Below are 19,790 nucleotides of genomic sequence, written 5' to 3' on the forward strand. Positions count from 1 at the left end.
TTTTTTGCTTATAAATAGAGTTCAAAATATTTTAAATTGAGTGATTCGGACTGATTGCCCATCAGCTCCTATGCTACACTCTTAAAAATAAAGGTGCTTGAAAGGTTCTTCACAGCGATGCCATAGAAGAACCATTTTTTGTTCCACAAAGAAGCATTCAGTCAAAGGTTCTTTAAAGAACCATCTCTTTCTTACCTTTTTATAATCTGAAGAACCTTCTTTCGCCACAAAGAACCTTTTGTGAATCAGAAAGGTTCTTCAGATGTTAAAGGTTCTTTATGGAACCAAAAAGGTTGTTCTATGGCATCGTGAAGCACCTTTATTTTTAAGAGTGTATCTACATTTCCGCATCAGCCATTAAAAATTGCATATAACAAGTGGAACGATGTAAATTGAGGTAATTGTTTAAAATTGTAATTGTTTTGTAGGTACTGTATAAGCGGAACCAATTCAGCAGGCCCAGCATTATGGAGACCAACACCACATCAGTGGAGCTCTCGCTGCCCATGGATGAGGAGTACATCATCCAGATCAGGCCTTTTGGAGAAGGAGGGGAAGGCAGCAGCAGCCGGCAGATCACCATTCCCAAAATAGCAGGTAGATCATCCTCTGCTAATTGACTTATTTTTAATTCCGTTTTGATTTTATACTATATTTTATTTAAGAAGGAAAAGGTTTAAGCTTACAATTTTAGAAATAGAATGCATTATAAATAAATATAATATTTAAGAGATGATGTACAATCAGCCGGTCATTATCACATAATGAAATTCAACAGGGCGATCAGACTTGAATTAGCCTGAAGGGATTTATTTTGCGCTAATAACCGGCTGACTGTACATTATCCTGAAGATTACATTACTGCTCATCAAATAAATTAATGAATGGACATGAAATATTCATTAAGTGATTTTATTATGCGAGCAGAAATATATGAATATGAGAGACTTGAATATGAATTGCACCAGTTAAAAACTTTTTAAATGATAAAAAAAATATCTTATGCTCACCAAGGCTGCATTAAAAATGCTATTAAAGTACAATAAAAAAGTAATATTGTAAAATATAATCACAATTTAAAGTGTTTCATTTATTTTAAAATGATATTTTATACATGTAATTTATTTGTGATGCAAAGCTGAATTTTCAACATCATTACTCCATTCTTTAGTGTCACATGATCCTTCCGAACTCATTCTAATATGCTGATTTGATGCTTAAGAAACATTTATTCTTACTATTATTTATCAATGTTGAAAACACTTGTGCAGCTTAATCAATTTGTGGAAACTGCTATGCTTTTTTTTCATTTGATGAATAGAAAGTTTAAAAGAACATTATTTATTTGATTTTTTTTATAGCAATGAAGATGTCTTTACTGCCACTTATTATCAATTTAATGTATCATGCTGAATAATAAATCTTAGTTATAATATAATATAATACAATATATAATTTGAGCTCCTACAAATTGTTCCTCTGAAATTCTTCACCTTTAAAACTCCAACAATTGAAGCATCACTGAGTTCTTGACTGTGATGTTAAGCCATGTGCGTTTATTTTAGCACTGCACCATTTTGTCTTCATTTCATTCATTTGCCGATTCATTCTATTTCAGGTCCCAATGCCATCGGCTCGGCTTCCAGTGTGTCCACTCTCTCTGCTCTCAGTACAATAGTTCTCTCCCTCACAGCTCGCACATCTTTATGACAGAACACAGCGCAGGCCGTTGACTTCAGACGAAACGTTCTTCCTCGAGAGGAGACTGAGAAAAGTGACTCAGACAGATCGATGAAAACCCATTCATACAAACCAGAGGACCTACGTGAACCATAATACTGGGATAAAGAGAAAAAGAAAAGAAAAAGAAAAAAACGGGTGTGTGGTTCGCTAGCCAATTCAAAAAAGATTGAAGGCTGATGGGATTGAATTTGATGTTACCAAAGCAGCTTTAAAGAAAAAGAAAAGAAAAAAAAAATGAGGAAAATGTCACATGCTTCTTTTGTATGTATGACATATCTTAGCTTTTTCCATTTTTGTTTGATCCAGTCGGTCTGTATGTTCCTATTACAGTACGCCGGGTGTGTATAGGAATTGCTTTAGATGCATGTCTTGTACAATGTTTTGTAAGAGAATGCAGGTGTCTGAAACTTAATCGTTTAGAGCAAGACATATTTGGCTGAAAACCAACTAATCATCACAATATGACGGTCCTCTGAGGGTCACACGCACTTACAAGCTAAGAATCTCCAAGGACTTCTTACTGTTTACGACACGGGAATACTTGCACTGAAACCACATCTGGAAGAAAGTGAACAACGACAGAAAGCATCCTGACCAGAAACGCGAGAGAATGCTGCTACAAGGCCAAGTCGGACGTTGGCATCTTTGTCACCTCCCTCCTTACTGGTCAGCAGCAAACGGACACCAGGCGTTGACATTGGCCGTCTCTTTTTTCCATCATCTTCCATTTATCTGTGTGTGTGTGTGTCGCATCTAGAGCTCTTCTTTGCCTTTTGTGTGCCTCATTGTGTTTTTGAAATCCTCAGGTCCTCAGAAAAGCCTTAATACATATTTCTTAGTGTTAACTACTTAGAAAAGTGCTGGACGCCAGGGCTGTGAGCGGTTAGTCAAGCGGGATGCTGGGGTTTGGGTAGCTGGTGCGAGTTTATTGCTTCCATGTTCCATATTATAACAGCCATATGCTGTTCCTCATTGTTTCAAGGCAATACAGTGTGTGTGTGTGCGTGTGTGACCTCTGCTAATGTAGGGGCTACGAGCTCTGCATTTTTTTTAAATGCCATGTGGGAATGGTGCGATGAAAGTAGCTTGTCATTTCTTGAGGTGCAAATAGATGTACTGCTTAAAGGGACACGTGGAGCTCTGAGACTGAGTGAAAACAAATGTATATGTAAATGCTTTTTTGTATATTCCAGATAATTTATATTTAAGTGGACGACATCAAAGTTTCCTACAAAACTCATCTCGGTTTTTATCTAACAAACAGAATAGACGTTTCTTAGCTTACCGTGGCTCTGCATGTGGATGTTTTCATTCCATTCTTGATTCATTAGGTACTAACCGATGAACATTTGACGAAAGGATACAAATAGTCATTCATCCATTTCTGAAGATTTGTGTATCGGTGTATCTGTCATAGCCAGAACTCTCTTTCTCTAAGCAGTGCTTTCCACCAAACTTCTTTGTCTTTATCGGAACTCCATTTATTGAACCGTGTATCTTTTTCCTCCAAGGTTCTCTGTTTATACTGGCTCACAAAATAAATGACATTTATAAAAATGATCACACAAATGTTTTGATTGGGTGCATTATCTGTGGTTATGAGACGCTTAATAACAGTTTAACCAATAGGCCTACTTTTGTCATTTGCGCACCCTCACATCATTCCAAACCTATATGACTCTTGTGTATCTTCACAAAGAACAAGTAAAGCTCATTAAAAGGCATCCATATTACTTGTGCGCTATGGTCCAAATCTTTTGAAGCTTTCTATGAGAAATAGACCGAAAGGCCAAACAGTTATTTGAGTATAGCAATGGTTACCCCAAATATGAATATTGTTGTCGTTCACTCACCCTCATGTCGTTCCAAACCGGTATAACATTTTTTTTCTTCTGTGGAACAAAAAGAAGATATTTTGATGGTTGCTTTTTTTTTTTGGGTTTGGAACAGTGTGAGAATGAGTAAATGACAGAGGTTTTATTTTGGACAAAGTGTTGCTTTAAAACTTATTTTCATTTCCATATGCACAAACAATGTACACTAAATCAAGATCGGCTTTTTGAACTTTTGAAAACGCAATTGCACCTCAAAGCAAGAAAAAAAAGTTTTAATAATAGTCATTTTGATAAAGTCAGTTGCAGCCATGTTTTGAGTTATGAGGTCACAATTGGGAGATACAAGTCCTGTTTTTCTCTGTAACCATTTACAAATTGGCAAGTGTATGATGCCTAGTGGTGTAAAATCTGCGTAAAAACAAATGCCCAAGCAAATTAGAAATTTCAAAACCGATAATATTACATGTGATTTGAAAGCACATGATGATGTCATGCAGTTGTGACACTGGAGCAGTGGTTCCCAACCCTGGTCCTGGAGGCACCCCAACACTGCACATTTTGCATGTCTCCTTAATCAAACACACCTGATTCAGGTAATCAGCTCATCAGTAGAGACTCCAAGACCTGAAATTGGTGTCAGAGAAAGGAGACACGCCAAATGTGCAGTGTTGGGGTGCCTCCAGGACCAGGGTTGGGAACCACTGCACTAGAGTACACTAGAATGCCCACTATGTGGTGTGCAAGTCATCTTCTGTGTAGACTAATGCCTTGTCCAAATACCCACACTTGTGGTCTTTGCACTTGACTACTTCTATGACGTATTTCCTGTATTTGGCCCAAGTGTTCAAGTGAGCATGAAGACCACAAGTGTGTGTACAACTTTTCATTACCTGATGGGACACACTTATAGTGTTGTAAAAACGCAAAGTGTTTACAGAGTTTTATTATTTTCAATACTTTGCATTTTAAAATCAACTTCTAAATGTCTGTTCAGTAGTCCCTATAGATGACACAATTTAATTAAGTGATGAAAAGCAGTTGCAAAAATAAATATACTAATCTTTGCAGCAATAAAATGTGTAGCACTTTGTTGTACCACCAAATTATATGTAATATCTAATATTTAACTTACATTGGAAAGGTTTCCGTGATAGTGTGGGTTTAGTGTGCGTTAAGAGCACTGCGCTTTGGTATTTTTAAGACCTGGGACAGTCTTGCGCACTTACTTCCTGTCGCGCGCACACGCTCTCAAGTGGCCAAGACCGCAAGTGTGGGTATTTGGACAAGGGGTACGACTGTTTTGACCTCGACTGTACAAATAGCACATTTTACAAAATGAGGTTTCTAGTGTAATTACTACCCTAAGATAGGAACATTTCCAGACAAAATTATTTATCGTCACATCAATAAATACAGTATGATCCCAAAAATATGAAAGCACTTGTCATTTCTTGAATACAACAGTGTTCAGATTGAGAAGATATATATAGATTTTACATTATATATTCTTAGTCAGGAACAGACTACAATAGACATTTTATGTCATAAAATGATGTTGAAGGAAACATTTGCAGTTGATATTTTGGTCGATCACTATCGTGATTCTTCAATGTCAGCTGTGTCGCAGCAGAGTATGAAAGGTCTCGGGTCTCGGCCCTCCGTGACGATTAAAAACAGCTAAAGCAAACGTGGCCTTTGGGCATCTTTTCAAAAGGACTCCGTCATCGAGTTCACCTTCAGCCAGAGTTGGTCTGCGGGGAGACACAGTGTTTAATACATTGACAGCAATAACAGAGATGATGTATGAGCATATAATAAAAAGCTAATTGGGAGCATCTGGGGCCAAAAGGAAGAATTCCTGAAGAGACCGTGAAGCAGCTGTTTACGACGGAGTCATAATAGAGATAAATGGAGTTCCACTGGATGATTTACTCTTCTGTTGATGCTGGAGGTGACTGACGGCTGCTATTCACTCCCCGTCTTCCTCCCCGACCTCCATCTGCTCCAAGATTTTCTCTAACACCTCCGCCTTCCTCCACTTCTTAGGAGCATCTGAGAGAGTCGATGAGAGGACAGATTTGTGCACAGATTTGTTTTAATTCAATTAAACAAGGGAAATGACTAGAATTGCAACCAGTGTTTGGGAAACTACTTCAAATTAGGAATAGCTTGTGCTTTGGCAAGCTGCAGTTTTCAAGCAGTTAAGCAACAGTCAAACTACAATTTGGAAAAAGTATAGAAAAAGTTAGCTTAATTGTTGTTTTAAATTTTGTCAGACTATTTAAGGGGGGGGATCTTTATATATAAAATGCTAAATAAACCAATACTGATTTTGAAAGTATTTATCTGGCACTAAAATTATGAATAGACTATAAATAAAATCAGGCATTGGTTTAATTGACAAATAATAAAATGAAAGGCTGTAACAAATGACTATGACAATTTAGTCAATTATTTATTTGATTATTCGTTTTAAAAAAACTCAAATTTCTTGACAGTCACTAAATTATACAAAATATTAAGTTAAAGAACAAAACCACATAATATTTGTTAATATTTACAGTTAAGTATTTATATAAATATTATAAATATAACTACATATAATAAGGGCTATATACAACATTTACATATAGAACAATTTCAGCAATTTATAGTAATTTTCAGCAATATTTTTATTTTTATAAAATAAAACTAATTTATTAAGATGAGTTGAAAACAGGGATTAAACAGTAGAATTTGGGGAAAAAAGAAAGGCCCACATGGGAATTCTGGGAAAACTACTTCAAAAAATACTGTAGGATAACTATTGAAAAACAGTGAATAACTAGTAATTAGCTAATCTGTTTTATGAAGCAGCCAGTTCATTGAAATCACCCATCTAACAAACTGATTCATTAAAGTGCCAGAAAACTGTAACCTGTTTCATACCGCAATGCTACCAAAAATAGCTTGTTATTGAGAAAACTTGAGCACCAAATCAGCATATTAAAATTATTTCTGAAGACTGGGGTAATGGCTGCTGACAATTTTGCTTTGCACACCACATTACATTTTTTAATTTATTAAGAGAGAAAAGGGTCATTTTAAGTTGCAATTTTATTTCAAAAAATTACCTTTTTCTGTATTTTTTTATTTTTTAAAAGATCTGAGCAATTGTCTGGCTACTCTACTTCAAATAAGGTTAATGTGGCAAATTTTTTAAAGTTCCTTATCAAAACTGCTAGCAACTGTCTACGCTAAATAACGGTGACATAAAGCAGAGATTTTACCATGAAAGTGTTGTGCGGTTTTCCGTCGCAGGTCATCCACAGTCTCCTCTGCATCCGCCCACTCCAACACCAGCCTCCTGCCGTAAAGATGGGTACTGTGACACAGCGCTGTGAATGCTTTCTGTAAGAAACAAGCATAAAACCAAAGCTTGTGTTAGTTGTTTGCACATATTGGACAGGATCAGTGTTGATTAGTTGTTTTACAAGAGACTACTTGACTGTGAAAAGAGACAGAAAGATACAGAGACAGATGCACCCACCTTGGCATCCTGTTTAGTGAGGAAGTCAATGAAGCCAAGACCACGGTGGGCTCCACCGATCCCTTTCTTTGGCAGGCAGACTGTCTTCAGTTCTCCAAACGTACTGAAAAAAAACATGAATCCAACATCACAGTGTACCTGCACTTCAAAACTCTCAAATCTCACATGACAGACTATTTTACAGTAATTACAAGGTACCGTGTCCAAAACCAAGATATTTTCATATTTCACATTTCTGTTGATAATATACCCAATACACATAAAATACACCAATGGCAAAATATTCTATGATATACACATGAAACACAATACAAAAATGGCCATTAAATGTGAAACAAGGCTCACCAGAACAGTTCTCGCGGTTCTTTGACCGTGGCCTGGAAGGGGATGCTTCGCACCAGGATCTTCCAGGTCATCTGTTTCCTGGCAGTTTGCTTTTTCCTTTTGGGCTGCGCCACACCTGGCCTGCAAAAACAACAGGAGGAAAACAGCTGTCACTCGTGAGTGTGACTAGTGTCACTGTGCCGGTTACTCAAAGGGCACATAAAAAAAGCATTTAAAAGCAGTGACAAAATAATCTAAAAAAAAAAATGAAAATGTTTAGCATAACTACTCCAATTCAACATCAAATGGCATAATTTCAGCAAAAGCACACAGGAATTTTTTTTTATTTTTATTTTTTTTAAGGAAACCATTTATATAATATAAGAACAGGTGAATAGGGTATATGCAAATTATACGTATATACAAATGATACTCTTATGAAACTTGTGCAAAGTTTCTCATCACTTTCATTACAATATAATTTATATTAGAAGTTGCCCCCCAAAACACATTAATGTGCAAATCAGGCCCTAATTATGCATTGCTTTTGCATGCATCCTGAAAACAAATATATACATTTTCAGTAATGTTAAACCTATTCCATGAACTCTAGAAGGTTTTTACATAACAGATTGTTCACATAATCTTTCACAACCTTTTTAAAACACTAATTTTGAAGAAAAGTATATAAACAGATCCCTTTATAAAATTATGTAACAGTGCAGAGTTTGGTTCATGTGTGTTAAGTGGAAGGAAGTTCAGATATCGGTCTCTTAATTATAATGCTAAAACAATCATTTATACATTAAAGGGTTATGCCGAGTTCACACTGCACGATTTTAGCCCGATTTTAACCTCGCCGACAGGTTTTGCGACATCGCCGACAAATGCCCGAAATCGGAGGCAAATCGGTGCTCGTTCACGCGAGTGACAATCACGCAGTGTGAATTATCAAAGACGCGATCTGAGGGAATCGCCGACACGTCGCAGACGCCCGTGAAATATTTGGCATGCTAAATTCGCTAAATTGTAACCGATTCACAATCACGCTGTGTGAAATGAGTTCTGACTGAAAAACATCGGCGATGACCTACAGCCAATGAGAGACCAAGATACAGGGCAGTGGGAAGTTCGGGGAGGAGTTATATGAAACGTAGTTTGCATACCAGTGTTGCCAAATCCGCTATTGCCGCCGGTTGTTTTTTATGTCAGCAGGTTGAAGTGACCCCAATAACGTGATATTTAGGCCCTGGAATGTGAATTGTACCAGGAGAACCCCGCCAAAAAAATGTGTATTTTACCCACAGCAGCAACTGAATGCTACCCCAGATAGTCACGCAGTGTGAAAACAACGGCGATTCGACGAGTTTGAAAATCATGCAGTGTGAACTCGGCATTAGTTCACCCAAAAATGAAAATTACCCCATGATTTACTCACCCTCAAGCCATCCTAGGTGTATATGACATTCTTCTTTCAGATGAATACAATCGGAGTTATATTAAATAATGTCCAGGCTAATCCATGCTTTATAATGGGAGTGGATGGTAGCCCAAAATGTGAAGTCCAAAAAATTGCACCCATCCAATATAAAAGAAGTTCACACGGCTCGTGATGCGATGCGTTTGTGTAAGAAAAATATCCATATTTACAACTTTATAAATCTTAATCTCTAGCTTCCACTAACTGTCGTACGTGCGTTCACGAGAGAGTGGCGTACAGCGGATGACGTAGGACGGAGGCAAACGCGGAAGTGACAAACATGGAAGCGCAGAGGAGAGAGCACAACAAAACACCGGTCACAAATTAGTAGTACAAAACGAGGATTTGTAAAGAAAAATGTCGGAGGATTTCGATATAAGCCAAGAGGACACTGGTTTTCCTTTGCTGTAAACAAAACTTGTTTCTCGCGAGACTAGCATATTCTGACTGGAGCTTATGCTACGCCTACGTCATCCGCTGGACGCCACTCTCTCGTGAACGCACGTACGGTAGTTAGCGGAAGCTAGAGATTAAGGTTTATAAAGTTGTAAATATGGATATTTTTCTTACACAAACGCATCGCATCACTTCAGAAGGCCGTTATTAACCCCCGGAGCTGTGTGGACTTCTTTTATAATGGATGGGTGCAATTTTTTGGACTTCAAATTTTGGGCTACCATCCACTCCCATTATAAAGCATGGAATAGCCTGGACATTATTTAATATAACTCCGATTGTATTCGTCTGAAAGAAGAATGTCATATACACCTTGGATGGCTTGAGGGTGAGTAAATCATCGGGTAATTTTCATTTTTGAGTGAACTATCCCTTTAAATCACATTAATGTAAGATAAATAATAAAACCACACAGATCAGTGAATGAGAACATTTTTTGCCCGTATTATTTGGCAATAATAATTCAGCACCAGTATTTTCTGCACTGCATCAGTTACACCTGCATCTGCTGCTTAAACATCAGCACTAAACCAAAGAAAATCATATTTCATGACATATTAAATGTGAATTTACAGTCTGAATTAAACAGAATGAGACGAAGACAATGTACTGCAAAATAAAAGCAAGAAAACGTCTTTCTGTTGAAAAAAATCTTCACACACTTGACTTGTGTAGTCTGATTCATAAGCAAATGACTCTAATGAGCTGCTTCTCTAATCATTCCTAAATTCATAATCAGGTCCCTTAAAATCTACCCAAGAGAGCTTGAGGTTTGTGAAATCCTGTCCTACACAGCACTTAAAGTTTTAAGACACAAAAGATGCCTCGACTTACTTGACTTCTCTTTCTGATATTTCAGCTCAAGCTGGTGTTCATCTACTTTACAGTGCTGCAAGAAAAATGAAAGTAGTAATGAAAAAAGATGCCTGAATCTATATCATCACATGAATATTGTGCATAAAGAAAGCAATGAAACAGCAGCAGATGGTCATTTACCTGCAGCTGTCTCATGGCTTTCTGTGCTGCCTCTGGAGTTTTGTACTGCACAAAGCCATAAACCATTGATGATAATTTACCTGAGAGAGTGACAGAGAGACAAAGAGATCAAGGTGAGATTCACACAGCGAGGAAACAAGATGTGAGAAATGAGAAAAAAAAAGTGAGAGCAAAAAAACTAACAAATACACAGATGAAATCAATATGGTAAATATGCATGTCTGTGAAAACAAACCTGCTTTATCTCTCTTCTTTGATACTGTGCAGCTTTTCACCACAGCACATTTAGAAAACGTCTGTCAAAAGAACACAAGGAAAGCTATATGGTGAGAAAAGGGCCATGTTTACACCTGTTATTAACATAACATCCGTTTTGGGTGATCTGATCACACAACACATGTCGTTATAGCCTCTGCGTTCACCTCCCGCAATGTTTCCTCTGATGTGTTAAAGTTGAGGTTTTTAATGAAGAGAGTCGAGGCGGGCAAAATCTGCTCTTCCTCCTCCTCCTCTTCTTTCTTTTTGGCCGAGTCATTGTTCTCAGCAGATGCATCTTTTGTTTGAGGCTCTGGTAGAAGAAGGATGGACATGAATGAGAAAAATGACAGTATCAAGTGACAGTAAAGGCATTTATAATTTTACAAAAGATTTCTATGCCAAATAAATGCTTCTGATCTTTCCATTCATCAAATAATCCTGAAAAAACTGATTCCCACAAAAACATTAAAGCAGTACTGCTTTTGTCACTGATAATGAGAAATGTTTCTTGAGCACCAAATCAGCATATTAATAATTGATAAATTCTGAAAGATTATGTGAAACCGAAGACTGTAGTAATGGCTGCTGAAAATACAGCTTTGCCATTGAAGGAATATTCAAAAGATATTACAGCTGAAATAGTATTTTTTTAATACAATTACTATAAAACCATGAAACTTTGCAAAGTTTCTCATCACTTTCATTACAATATCTTTTATATTAGAAGTTGCCCCCAAAAACACATTAATGTGCAAATTAAGCCCTAATTATGCATTACTTTTGCATGCATCCTGAAAACAAATATATACATTAACAGCAATGTTAAACCTATTTCAAGAACTCTATGAGGTTTTTACATAACAGATTGTTCATATAATCTTTCACAACCTTTTCAAAACACTAATTTTGCAGAAAAGTTTGTACTTTTTAAATTGTACTAACATTACACAATCCTACTGTTTTTACTGTATTTTTGCCTTGTTGAACATAATATTTATTTTCTTCAAAAAATGCAGTATTGGCGAGCATATTATATATAAAAATGTGTGTGTGTGTGTGTGTGTGTGTGTGTGTATACACACACACACACATTTTTATTTTACTGGCCCCATACTTCTGATTTTAAATATACAATTGTTTGTAATTAACTAAAGTTAATTTATACAACTTTAAATGTTACAGATGCTGAGCAATATAATTAAACATATACTTAACATACAACATATATAACATATAAATTAAATAATGTTAATTAACATTAACCAAGATTAATAATTAATACTGATTTATTGTTAGTCAATGATATCTAATTCATTAACAAATGTTTTAAATTAATAATAAATAAATTTCAGAAGTTAAATTTTCTTGCAAACTATTCCCACCCATTAACTTATGAAGCGAATAAACAGTTCTAAAGTACATTTAAAATAAAAAAAAAAACTTAACATAATACTTCGTAGCTAAAAGTATTATCACAGTAGCCAAAATATTTACATGCCATGGGCAGGGTTTTTTTTTATTTTTTATTACTCCTAAAATGTACAGAGCTTTCGATGGGATTCCGACGCAGATTTTGAATTTGAATGATTGGAATTCTCTGCAGATTCCCTGCAGCAATGATTGTGAATTCTCATGTTGACATTTTAATAAATGGCTCTGTTTTGAACATTTGAGTCTTTAAGCATACATCTACCCTTCATAGAAAGATGAACTGTAGGTTCAAGCACCAGCAGGCTGATATGGCGGGATTAAAGGATTACCTGGTTTAGGTGCTGTGGGAATTGTAAAGACCGCTACAGGAGCCCACTCCAGATACACACGGAACATGCTGGAACTGAAGAGGCAGACTGCATGTCATATGTTGCTAATCAAAGGCACAAATTTCTTTTTACTTTTCAGTACTTTTTTTATCAGTGAAAACAGTAGCTCCCCACTGACCTTGGTGTATGCAAGTTTCACGAAGGCCCGATTGGCTTCAGTAGGCTCCAGGAACTCCACTATAGCAGTGAGGCCAGATGGGGGCAGCAGAACCCCCCATGAGACCCATGGGGCAAGAACAGAGCCCCAGCTCTGCGACCTGCACTCCTGAGGGCAAGTTCTTCACCAGGATCACAGAGTTACTGCGCTGACCTGATGCCTAAACAGATGGAAATCACAGACACACATATACATGATTCATGCTGATAGAAAAAGAAACTATAAATTTGCACACAGTAGTTGTCAGATTTTTCTGTGCAAATTGAGCGAACTGTGGAATTTTGATAAAGAACTGGAATTCAGGTGATTAGAATGCTATGCAGATTTCATGCAGGCCTAATTATGAATGGTTCTCACATTCTCATTTAAATAGATAGCTTAGTAATAACAACATCTGCGTTTCAAATAGGAATACACAATATATTTGTAATATATCAGTAATCCGGCGATATTAAGAGTTTTTTTAAAATGTATTAATCTCAGTTGATATTGGATATTCACCATATTTTTACATTTAGATTACCTTAAATTATCTAAATTTGCCTAAATTAACTTGTAGCATTTAAAATGACTGATTTAAATTTTAATTGTTTGATTTTTTTTATTTATTTTACACACAGTATAAAACATTAATATTTGCTAAAATATGAAAATAAATTAGTTACATCTCTTCCGCCAGAATTTTAATATTGGTGCATGCCTAATTTAAAAAAAAAATATTAAAAAAATTAAAAATTAAAAATATCTATTATAGAAAAATATAAATTGATAGTTTAAACAAACCGATATGTCAGTATGATAGACCACTTCTATCACTTTTTGATAGAAGTCTCTTATTTTCACCATAGCTGCATTTATTTAATCATTATTACAAAAAATTGAATATATCATTACTAAATAAATCACTAATAAATTATTATTATTACAATTTAAAATAACTATTTTCTATTTTAATATATTATAAAATGTAATTTATTCCTATGATGCCAAGCTGAATTTTCAGCATCATTAATCCAGTCTTCAGTGTCCTTCAGAAATCATTCTAATATCCTGATTTTGGCCCAAGAAAGACTTCTTATTTTTACCAATTGTTTAAAAAAAAAAAAACAGTTTTGCTGTGTAATATTTTTGTGGGAACAGTGATATATTTTTTAAGGATTCTGTGATGAGTAGAACGTTCAAAAGAAAAGCATTTATTTGAAATAGAAATATCTTCTTGTAACTTTATAAAATGCTTCAACTGTCCTTGCTGAATAATACAATTAATTTATGAGAAATTCCAAACCTTTGACTTTAACTACACATGAGAGTAAAGCACACATACTACACCTGACTGAATGAGTCCAGAGACACTCCATTGTCCAGGACAAACTGTCTGGTCTCTTGTACGATCTGCGTCTCTCTGAGGGCCATCCTCACAGCCAGACTGCCATCAGACTACTGATCCAGTGTCACCTATGTTGATCCTCTCCAGAACAAGAGAGACAACTTTTAGTTCCCAAATCCTCACATGATCGTAAACACTTGGCTCTTGGTTGTGTTGTATTTCTGAGCGATGGCATCGGCTACTGCACTCGTACCCAAAAACAGTGTGTTCCAGTTATGAGAACTGCGTAAGAAACCCAACAGAAAAAGGGTGAACACAATTTAAAAATTTCCAAAAAATGTTTTAAGCTCCAGATGGTTCATCAAATGCTGACCTGCCACTTTGTCTTTGGCATCTTTTTGCCTCTTATACGAGGAGCTGCCTGGAGCGTTGGGCCCTTGATCGGGCTTTTCCTTCTTCAGTCTTGAAGCCATGACGTGCAGAACCCGCCCCTACAGGATCCAGACAGTTATTAAGGAAGCAAATATAACCACACCGACACAAATGAAGGAAAGGATTGGATCAGTACCTGGAATACGTGGCTATCCAGTTGAGCCAAGGCTGAGACTGCGTTCTCTGGAATCATGTATGTCACAAAGGCAAAGCCCTTGGGCTTCTTAGTCAGACTGTCTATGAGGAAAAGCACCTCAGAAAGAGGACCTGATGGAGACACAAGAAGAATAAGTGGTTTTTAAAACACCTCTTGAGAAATGATGTGTGGCAGACTTTAACTCTGATTTCCCACATTGTTTCGTGCTGATAATATGGTGTGTCATGTGACTCACCATATTTGATGAAGACTTCTTTCAGTTCTTCTTCAGTGCACGTGTAGGGTAGGTTCATGACAAAAAGTCTTCCTGATTCCGCCACGTCTTCCTCTTCCTCATCATTCCCTCAGCTCGTGCACACAATTTCTTTCCTTCTCGCTTCTCTTTGCAGACCTTCTATCATTTTTAAAGTTGATGACTCTGAACCTGTGGGTTTACACAGATAACACACATGCATTGAGATCCTGAAACCAGCCTTATTAGTAGTACTTGTTTTCAAACTTGCTACGCTCACAAATCAGAACACACAGGATCTTTTGGTTACAGTTGTGTACTTGTCAAAGAAACTGAACAATTGCTTACCCATGTAGTCTTTGTTAAAGCGCAGGGCCCTCTCGACCTCTGCCTCTGAGCGCAGGTCCACATACACGTAAACCTTATCACAGGAAATTCAACATTAATCAAACAGCACGAGTGGCATCTCTAAATCATCCACAGACAGTAAACAACAGATGCTCTCAGCCTCTCACCTGATTTGTGACCATCGTTGTTTTTGCCAAATCGGATGGCAACAGGTTTCAAAGGCACCATAAATTCTCTCACTTGTTGCTACAATGAAGTGGTAAATCAGAAAGACAGGCAAAAATTAGGCAAATAAAAAATGACTGTCATCACTGACTGAAAAGATTTAATCAAATAAAATGATAATGAAATTTTGATATGCTTACATTTAAAGCTTGCTCTCTTTTTCAAATAAGATATTAGAGCAGAATCTATTTGTTTTATAATTAGGGGTGTGCAAATATTGCAAGTAGCTGTTGAACAGTATGAAAAATAGATAAATATTCCAATTTTAAATTTATCTATATTTAAAATGTAAAGGTTTGGGGTCAGCAACGTTTAAAAAAAAAATAAAAGAATAATTCAAGTGATATTAAAAATATTTAAATTATTACAAAAGTTTTCTATTTCAACAAATGCTGTCCTTTTGAACACTCCATTCATCAAAGAATCATTAAAAATGTATCACGGTTTCCAACAAAAATATTCAGCAGCACAACTATTTTCAACATTTATTTATCAACATATTAAGATTGAATTCTGAATGATCATGTGACACTGAAGACTTGAGTAATGGATACTAAAGATTCAGCATTGTCATTATTGGAATAAGTTACATTTTACAATATATCAACATAGAAAACAATTATTTTATTTTATTGTATTTTTGATCAAATAAATGCAGCACTGGTGGGCATAAGAGACTACCAATCCCAAACATTTGAACAGTAGTGTATATTGTGTTACTATTACATTATTAGGAATTTAATAAACATAAAACTAAAATGAAACTTAAATTAAACCTAAATTGCAAAAAATAAATAAATAGAGGAGGGACCAGATAACAGTCTTTATTAAACTCAAGTCAGACCATATAAATCAAGAGTTATAATTAATGGATTAGAATGATTATTTTGATGTTATACTGTGAGGTAAAATAGTTTATTGTGTATGTCACTGTTACATTAATAAAGGCTTTTGCAAAACAATGAAAAGTTCAGAATCGATCAATAACCGATATCTCACCTCTGTGATGTTGAATGGAGCACCTCGTAGCTTGACTGTGAACTCTGTGCTCGGCTCAATCTATAATAGTGTATGAACAGCATAAACAAATGAGCCTCTAATAGCCAAACTCTTCCCTATTAAACCTCACGTTTTATCACACTGACCATATTCTGAGCTGCTGGTTTTGTGCTTTTCTGGCTGCTTGTCTTGTCACCACTTTCATAAGCAATGTCTGTGTTTTGGACCGGGGACTCTTCCTCCTCCACATTCTTATCAGCAGCATTAACACTCTCACCTTCTTTTTCTTCATCCTCAGCCTCTTCCATCTCTTTCTCATCCACCATATCTGATTTCTCCACAATTTTGGAGCGAAGATCATCCATATCAGACAGATCTTTCTTCAAGGCTTCCTTATCAGTATCTGTTGAGAAAACACATTTGGAGAGAATGAGAAATCACAATTATGGAGGATCATCTGGGATTGTCTAGAAGCAAGCACAAAGTTCTTAGCTTGTTTACCCTCTTCATCAGCACCTTCATCATCCTCAGCATCACTAAATTCCTCCGGTTCATCAGTCAAATTTAGGTAATCATCACTAACAGCCACCTTCTGCTTCTTCTCCTTCTTCTTTTCAACTCCAACAGAAGTCGCTTCTGCAGTGTCATTGGCCCAAGTGGGCACCTGTGTGCGTTTCTGGTGCACAGCGAGGAACTCCTGGAAGCTCTGGTCTTTTTCAAGCTGAGGATTATAAATGACATTTTATACAATGTCTGCATATTTATTCAAGTATGATTTATGTCATGCAAAGAGAAACATACTTACATCTCCAAGAACATTCAAAGGCTTCTTCTGCTTCTGTGGAGATGGAGTGACAGCATACATTCAGTTTGATTTATTTATATTGCACTTTTTACAATACACATTGTTCCAAAGCAGAAAACAGTCAGGTTTCTTGAAGCATCGTGGAGACGTTGCCACAGTTCTTCTGGATTGAGTCTGTCTCAGTTTGTTCTGTTTCTTCATGTAATCTCAGACAGACTGGATGATGATGAGATCAGATCTCTGTGTGGAGCATTGGCTGTTGTCAGACTCCTTGTGCAAACAAAAATCTCACTGGGTTATTACAATTAATGGCAAAATTAATGTTTGTTTGGAAATGTAAACTGATATTTTCTACAGACACACTACAGCAAAAGACAGAAATAACTGACTTAAAACCATTTTTAGCTGGTGAAAATACTACTGTTCTAATCATTTTGGCCACCACTGTATGTATACACACACACCGTCACTTACAGTAACTCTAGATGTGTCCACAAAGCTCTTGTTGAAATGTTTCATAGCTTTCTTCGCATCCTCCTCTGTCTTGAAGCCTACAAATCCAAATTTGCAAAATCTACCATCTTTAGTGAATTTCAACGTACAATCTGTAAGTGTCCCAAACTCAGCAAACATCTTACGGAAACGTTCTCCCTTCATCTGAGGACACAGAATAAATAAAATGACTTTCAACTTTTCATTTTAAATGAGATCACACACAGTTCAAGCCCACAATGCATTTTAATCATTGCCTGAGGGCGCTTATAAGAATTAAATAAACTCTTTTTAATTATATTCATTACCCTTATAAGAAAGTACAGTGATGGTACACTGATGCTATCAGATAATAATAACAATATTGTCATTCTTGAGACGTGGGACAAAACAGGTCCAGCAAGGGTAACTGCTATTAGCTTTCAAAAATTAAAATATTTTCAATTTTAAATGTCTCTTAATGTCCTCTCACTACAGCTAAAACAGTGTGTCCACAGAGAAGGGTTCAATCATTCATATGCAATAAAATGGATAAAAATGTTTTTTTAATGATGAAAAAGAGCTTGTTTTATCAAAAGCAACACTTAATAATATCTATCAAAGCAAGGTTGTTTTTTTTAATGACACATGCATGTTTCATAAGATTTTAAAGTTGAGTCCCCACTTTTTGTCAACACCGTCAGACATTCAATAAAATTTAATAAAATCAGGGAATATCAGGGGCCGCTGTCCCTCTAAAGGACCCCCTTGCCACAGTCCTCCTCTGCAGAGTACATCAGTGTCAGACAGGCTCTGCTAAGTTTTAGTTTTAGAATATTTTAAATCCTAATGTTAATATTTCCTGCGTCACAGCCATGATATGTCAACACCATCTTCCAATTTCTGAGGAAATTATTTGAAATATTTAGATAATTGTATTCTCCTGAAGCAGGTTCCATTAGCATCTAGCATCAACAGAAAAAAATAAAATGGCTACTACATGAACTCCATTGGTTTTGTGAAAGAAATGCCAAATTTGTCAACACCGTCAGATGTCACCACCATAAGATTTTGTGTTCCAGTGATATATCAAAATACTTAAATGTGACTCTTGAATAAAAGCTTTATAAACAATAACATACTCACTGTTTGTTTTAATACAGTAATTGACTGATTCAATGTATTTGATAGTTACAATTAAAACAAATTCAGGTTTTCGTCACCACCGTCAGATGTGTCAACTCCGTCAGTTCTGTCACCTCCGTCAGTTGAATATTTTGATAATATTTCATTATGATATTTTATATTTGTTGTGGAATTGTTGGTCACATGTGAAAGTGTAATCTGTCTGCTAACACGAGAATGTGTTTTGAAACGTTAAAAACATCTTGAATGCTGTTAAAGATAAAATTGAAATTATATTACACAGTCCAAACTAAAAAAAGCACATTTTGTTAAAAAAGAGAAAAGTTGGGAGGTTGTATCAAAGCATAGCTCAGTAGCTTAGTACATATAAGATACATAAATGTAGTTTCATTTGTCTGAGTACGAGGTTTTATTTTTTCAATTTTGCACCGTTTTGTCCCACTTCTCAAGAATGACTGATTTAATTTGGTATTTGAGAAAAAAATAATTAAAAAAAAAATAGGCTACACTGTCCTTTAGTGTTACAATTAGAGAAGTAGTTTCTTAAGGAGTATCTAAAAAGATGTATCATAAACCTGGTACTTATAATATCATCGTACTTTAATATATACACCATGGCATTTAAATCGTACTCAAAAAAGCATGGCAGCACCATGGTATCATGTCCAAAAACTACGGTACCTCCACGACACCACTTCAAATAAAAACATTGTTGTACCATGCTACTTTTTGTTAGTGAATAAACCTGCTTAATAGTCGATCACATCTTTGTAGACGCATGCATCTTTGACAGCGGACTTACATCATATTCTAATAACATTACAGATACTCACCCCATTTGAGAGATTCTTGACTATTAACCTTGACATCTTTTCCGACCCCGGTGTGAGTTTATCCAGTAAAATAACAATATATGTTTTATCAACAATAAAGCATGGAGCGCTTCAGTACGTCGCCATCTTTACTATATGACGTAAAGCACGTCACCAAAGGGACTTGATTGTGGCTCCCTCTTCTGGACATGAGTGGAATGATAGAAGGCATATTAAA

The 19,790-nt window shown here is 36.0% G+C and overlaps 2 protein-coding genes and 1 pseudogene across 3 annotated transcripts in view; 1 reads left to right on the forward strand and 2 right to left on the reverse strand.

Annotated features, from left to right (window-relative positions):
* The window catches only part of cntn4 (contactin 4), a 145,173-nt gene extending 141,551 nt beyond the window's left edge, over nt 1-3,622 (forward strand). For both annotated transcript variants that reach the window (XM_016458592.1, XM_016458590.1), the window contains exons 22-23: nt 429-597; nt 1,619-3,622. In XM_016458592.1, the coding sequence (XP_016314078.1) occupies nt 429-597; nt 1,619-1,710 (261 nt within the window). In that variant the 3' untranslated portion in view covers nt 1,711-3,622. The remainder of the gene's footprint in view (nt 1-428; nt 598-1,618) is intronic.
* A 1,204-nt stretch (nt 3,623-4,826) lies between these two features.
* Nucleotides 4,827-17,268, reverse strand: LOC107667044 (probable RNA-binding protein 19; annotated as a pseudogene).
* Nucleotides 17,198-19,692, reverse strand: LOC107666967 (probable RNA-binding protein 19). Its single transcript, XM_016458525.1, has 4 exons — nt 19,574-19,692; nt 17,598-17,780; nt 17,368-17,393; nt 17,198-17,207 (listed from the first exon to the last, which is right to left on the reverse strand). Exons 1-4 carry the CDS (start codon nt 19,607-19,609, stop codon nt 17,198-17,200), a joined length of 255 nt encoding a protein of 84 aa, XP_016314011.1. The 5' UTR covers nt 19,610-19,692.
* Nucleotides 19,693-19,790: the final 98 nt, after the last annotated feature.

Source organism: Sinocyclocheilus anshuiensis, unplaced genomic scaffold (assembly GCF_001515605.1).
Source record: "Sinocyclocheilus anshuiensis isolate Anshui unplaced genomic scaffold, SAMN03320099.WGS_v1.1 scaffold615, whole genome shotgun sequence".
In the NCBI taxonomy this organism is placed as follows: domain Eukaryota; kingdom Metazoa; phylum Chordata; class Actinopteri; order Cypriniformes; family Cyprinidae; genus Sinocyclocheilus; species Sinocyclocheilus anshuiensis.

Bases quoted from the DNA above. Each gene is read 5' to 3' on its own strand.
- LOC107666967 (XM_016458525.1), bottom strand. From the start codon at position 19,609: ATGTCAAGGTTAATAGTCAAGAATCTCTCAAATGGG. The intron at 17,781-19,573 runs GTGAGTATCTGT...CTGTGTCCTCAG, and splicing joins TCAAGAATCTCTCAAATGGG to ATGAAGGGAGAACGTTTCCG. The intron at 17,394-17,597 runs GTAAGTGACGGT...TGTTTGCACAAG, and splicing joins TGGACACATCTAGAGTTACT to GAGTCTGACAACAGCCAATG.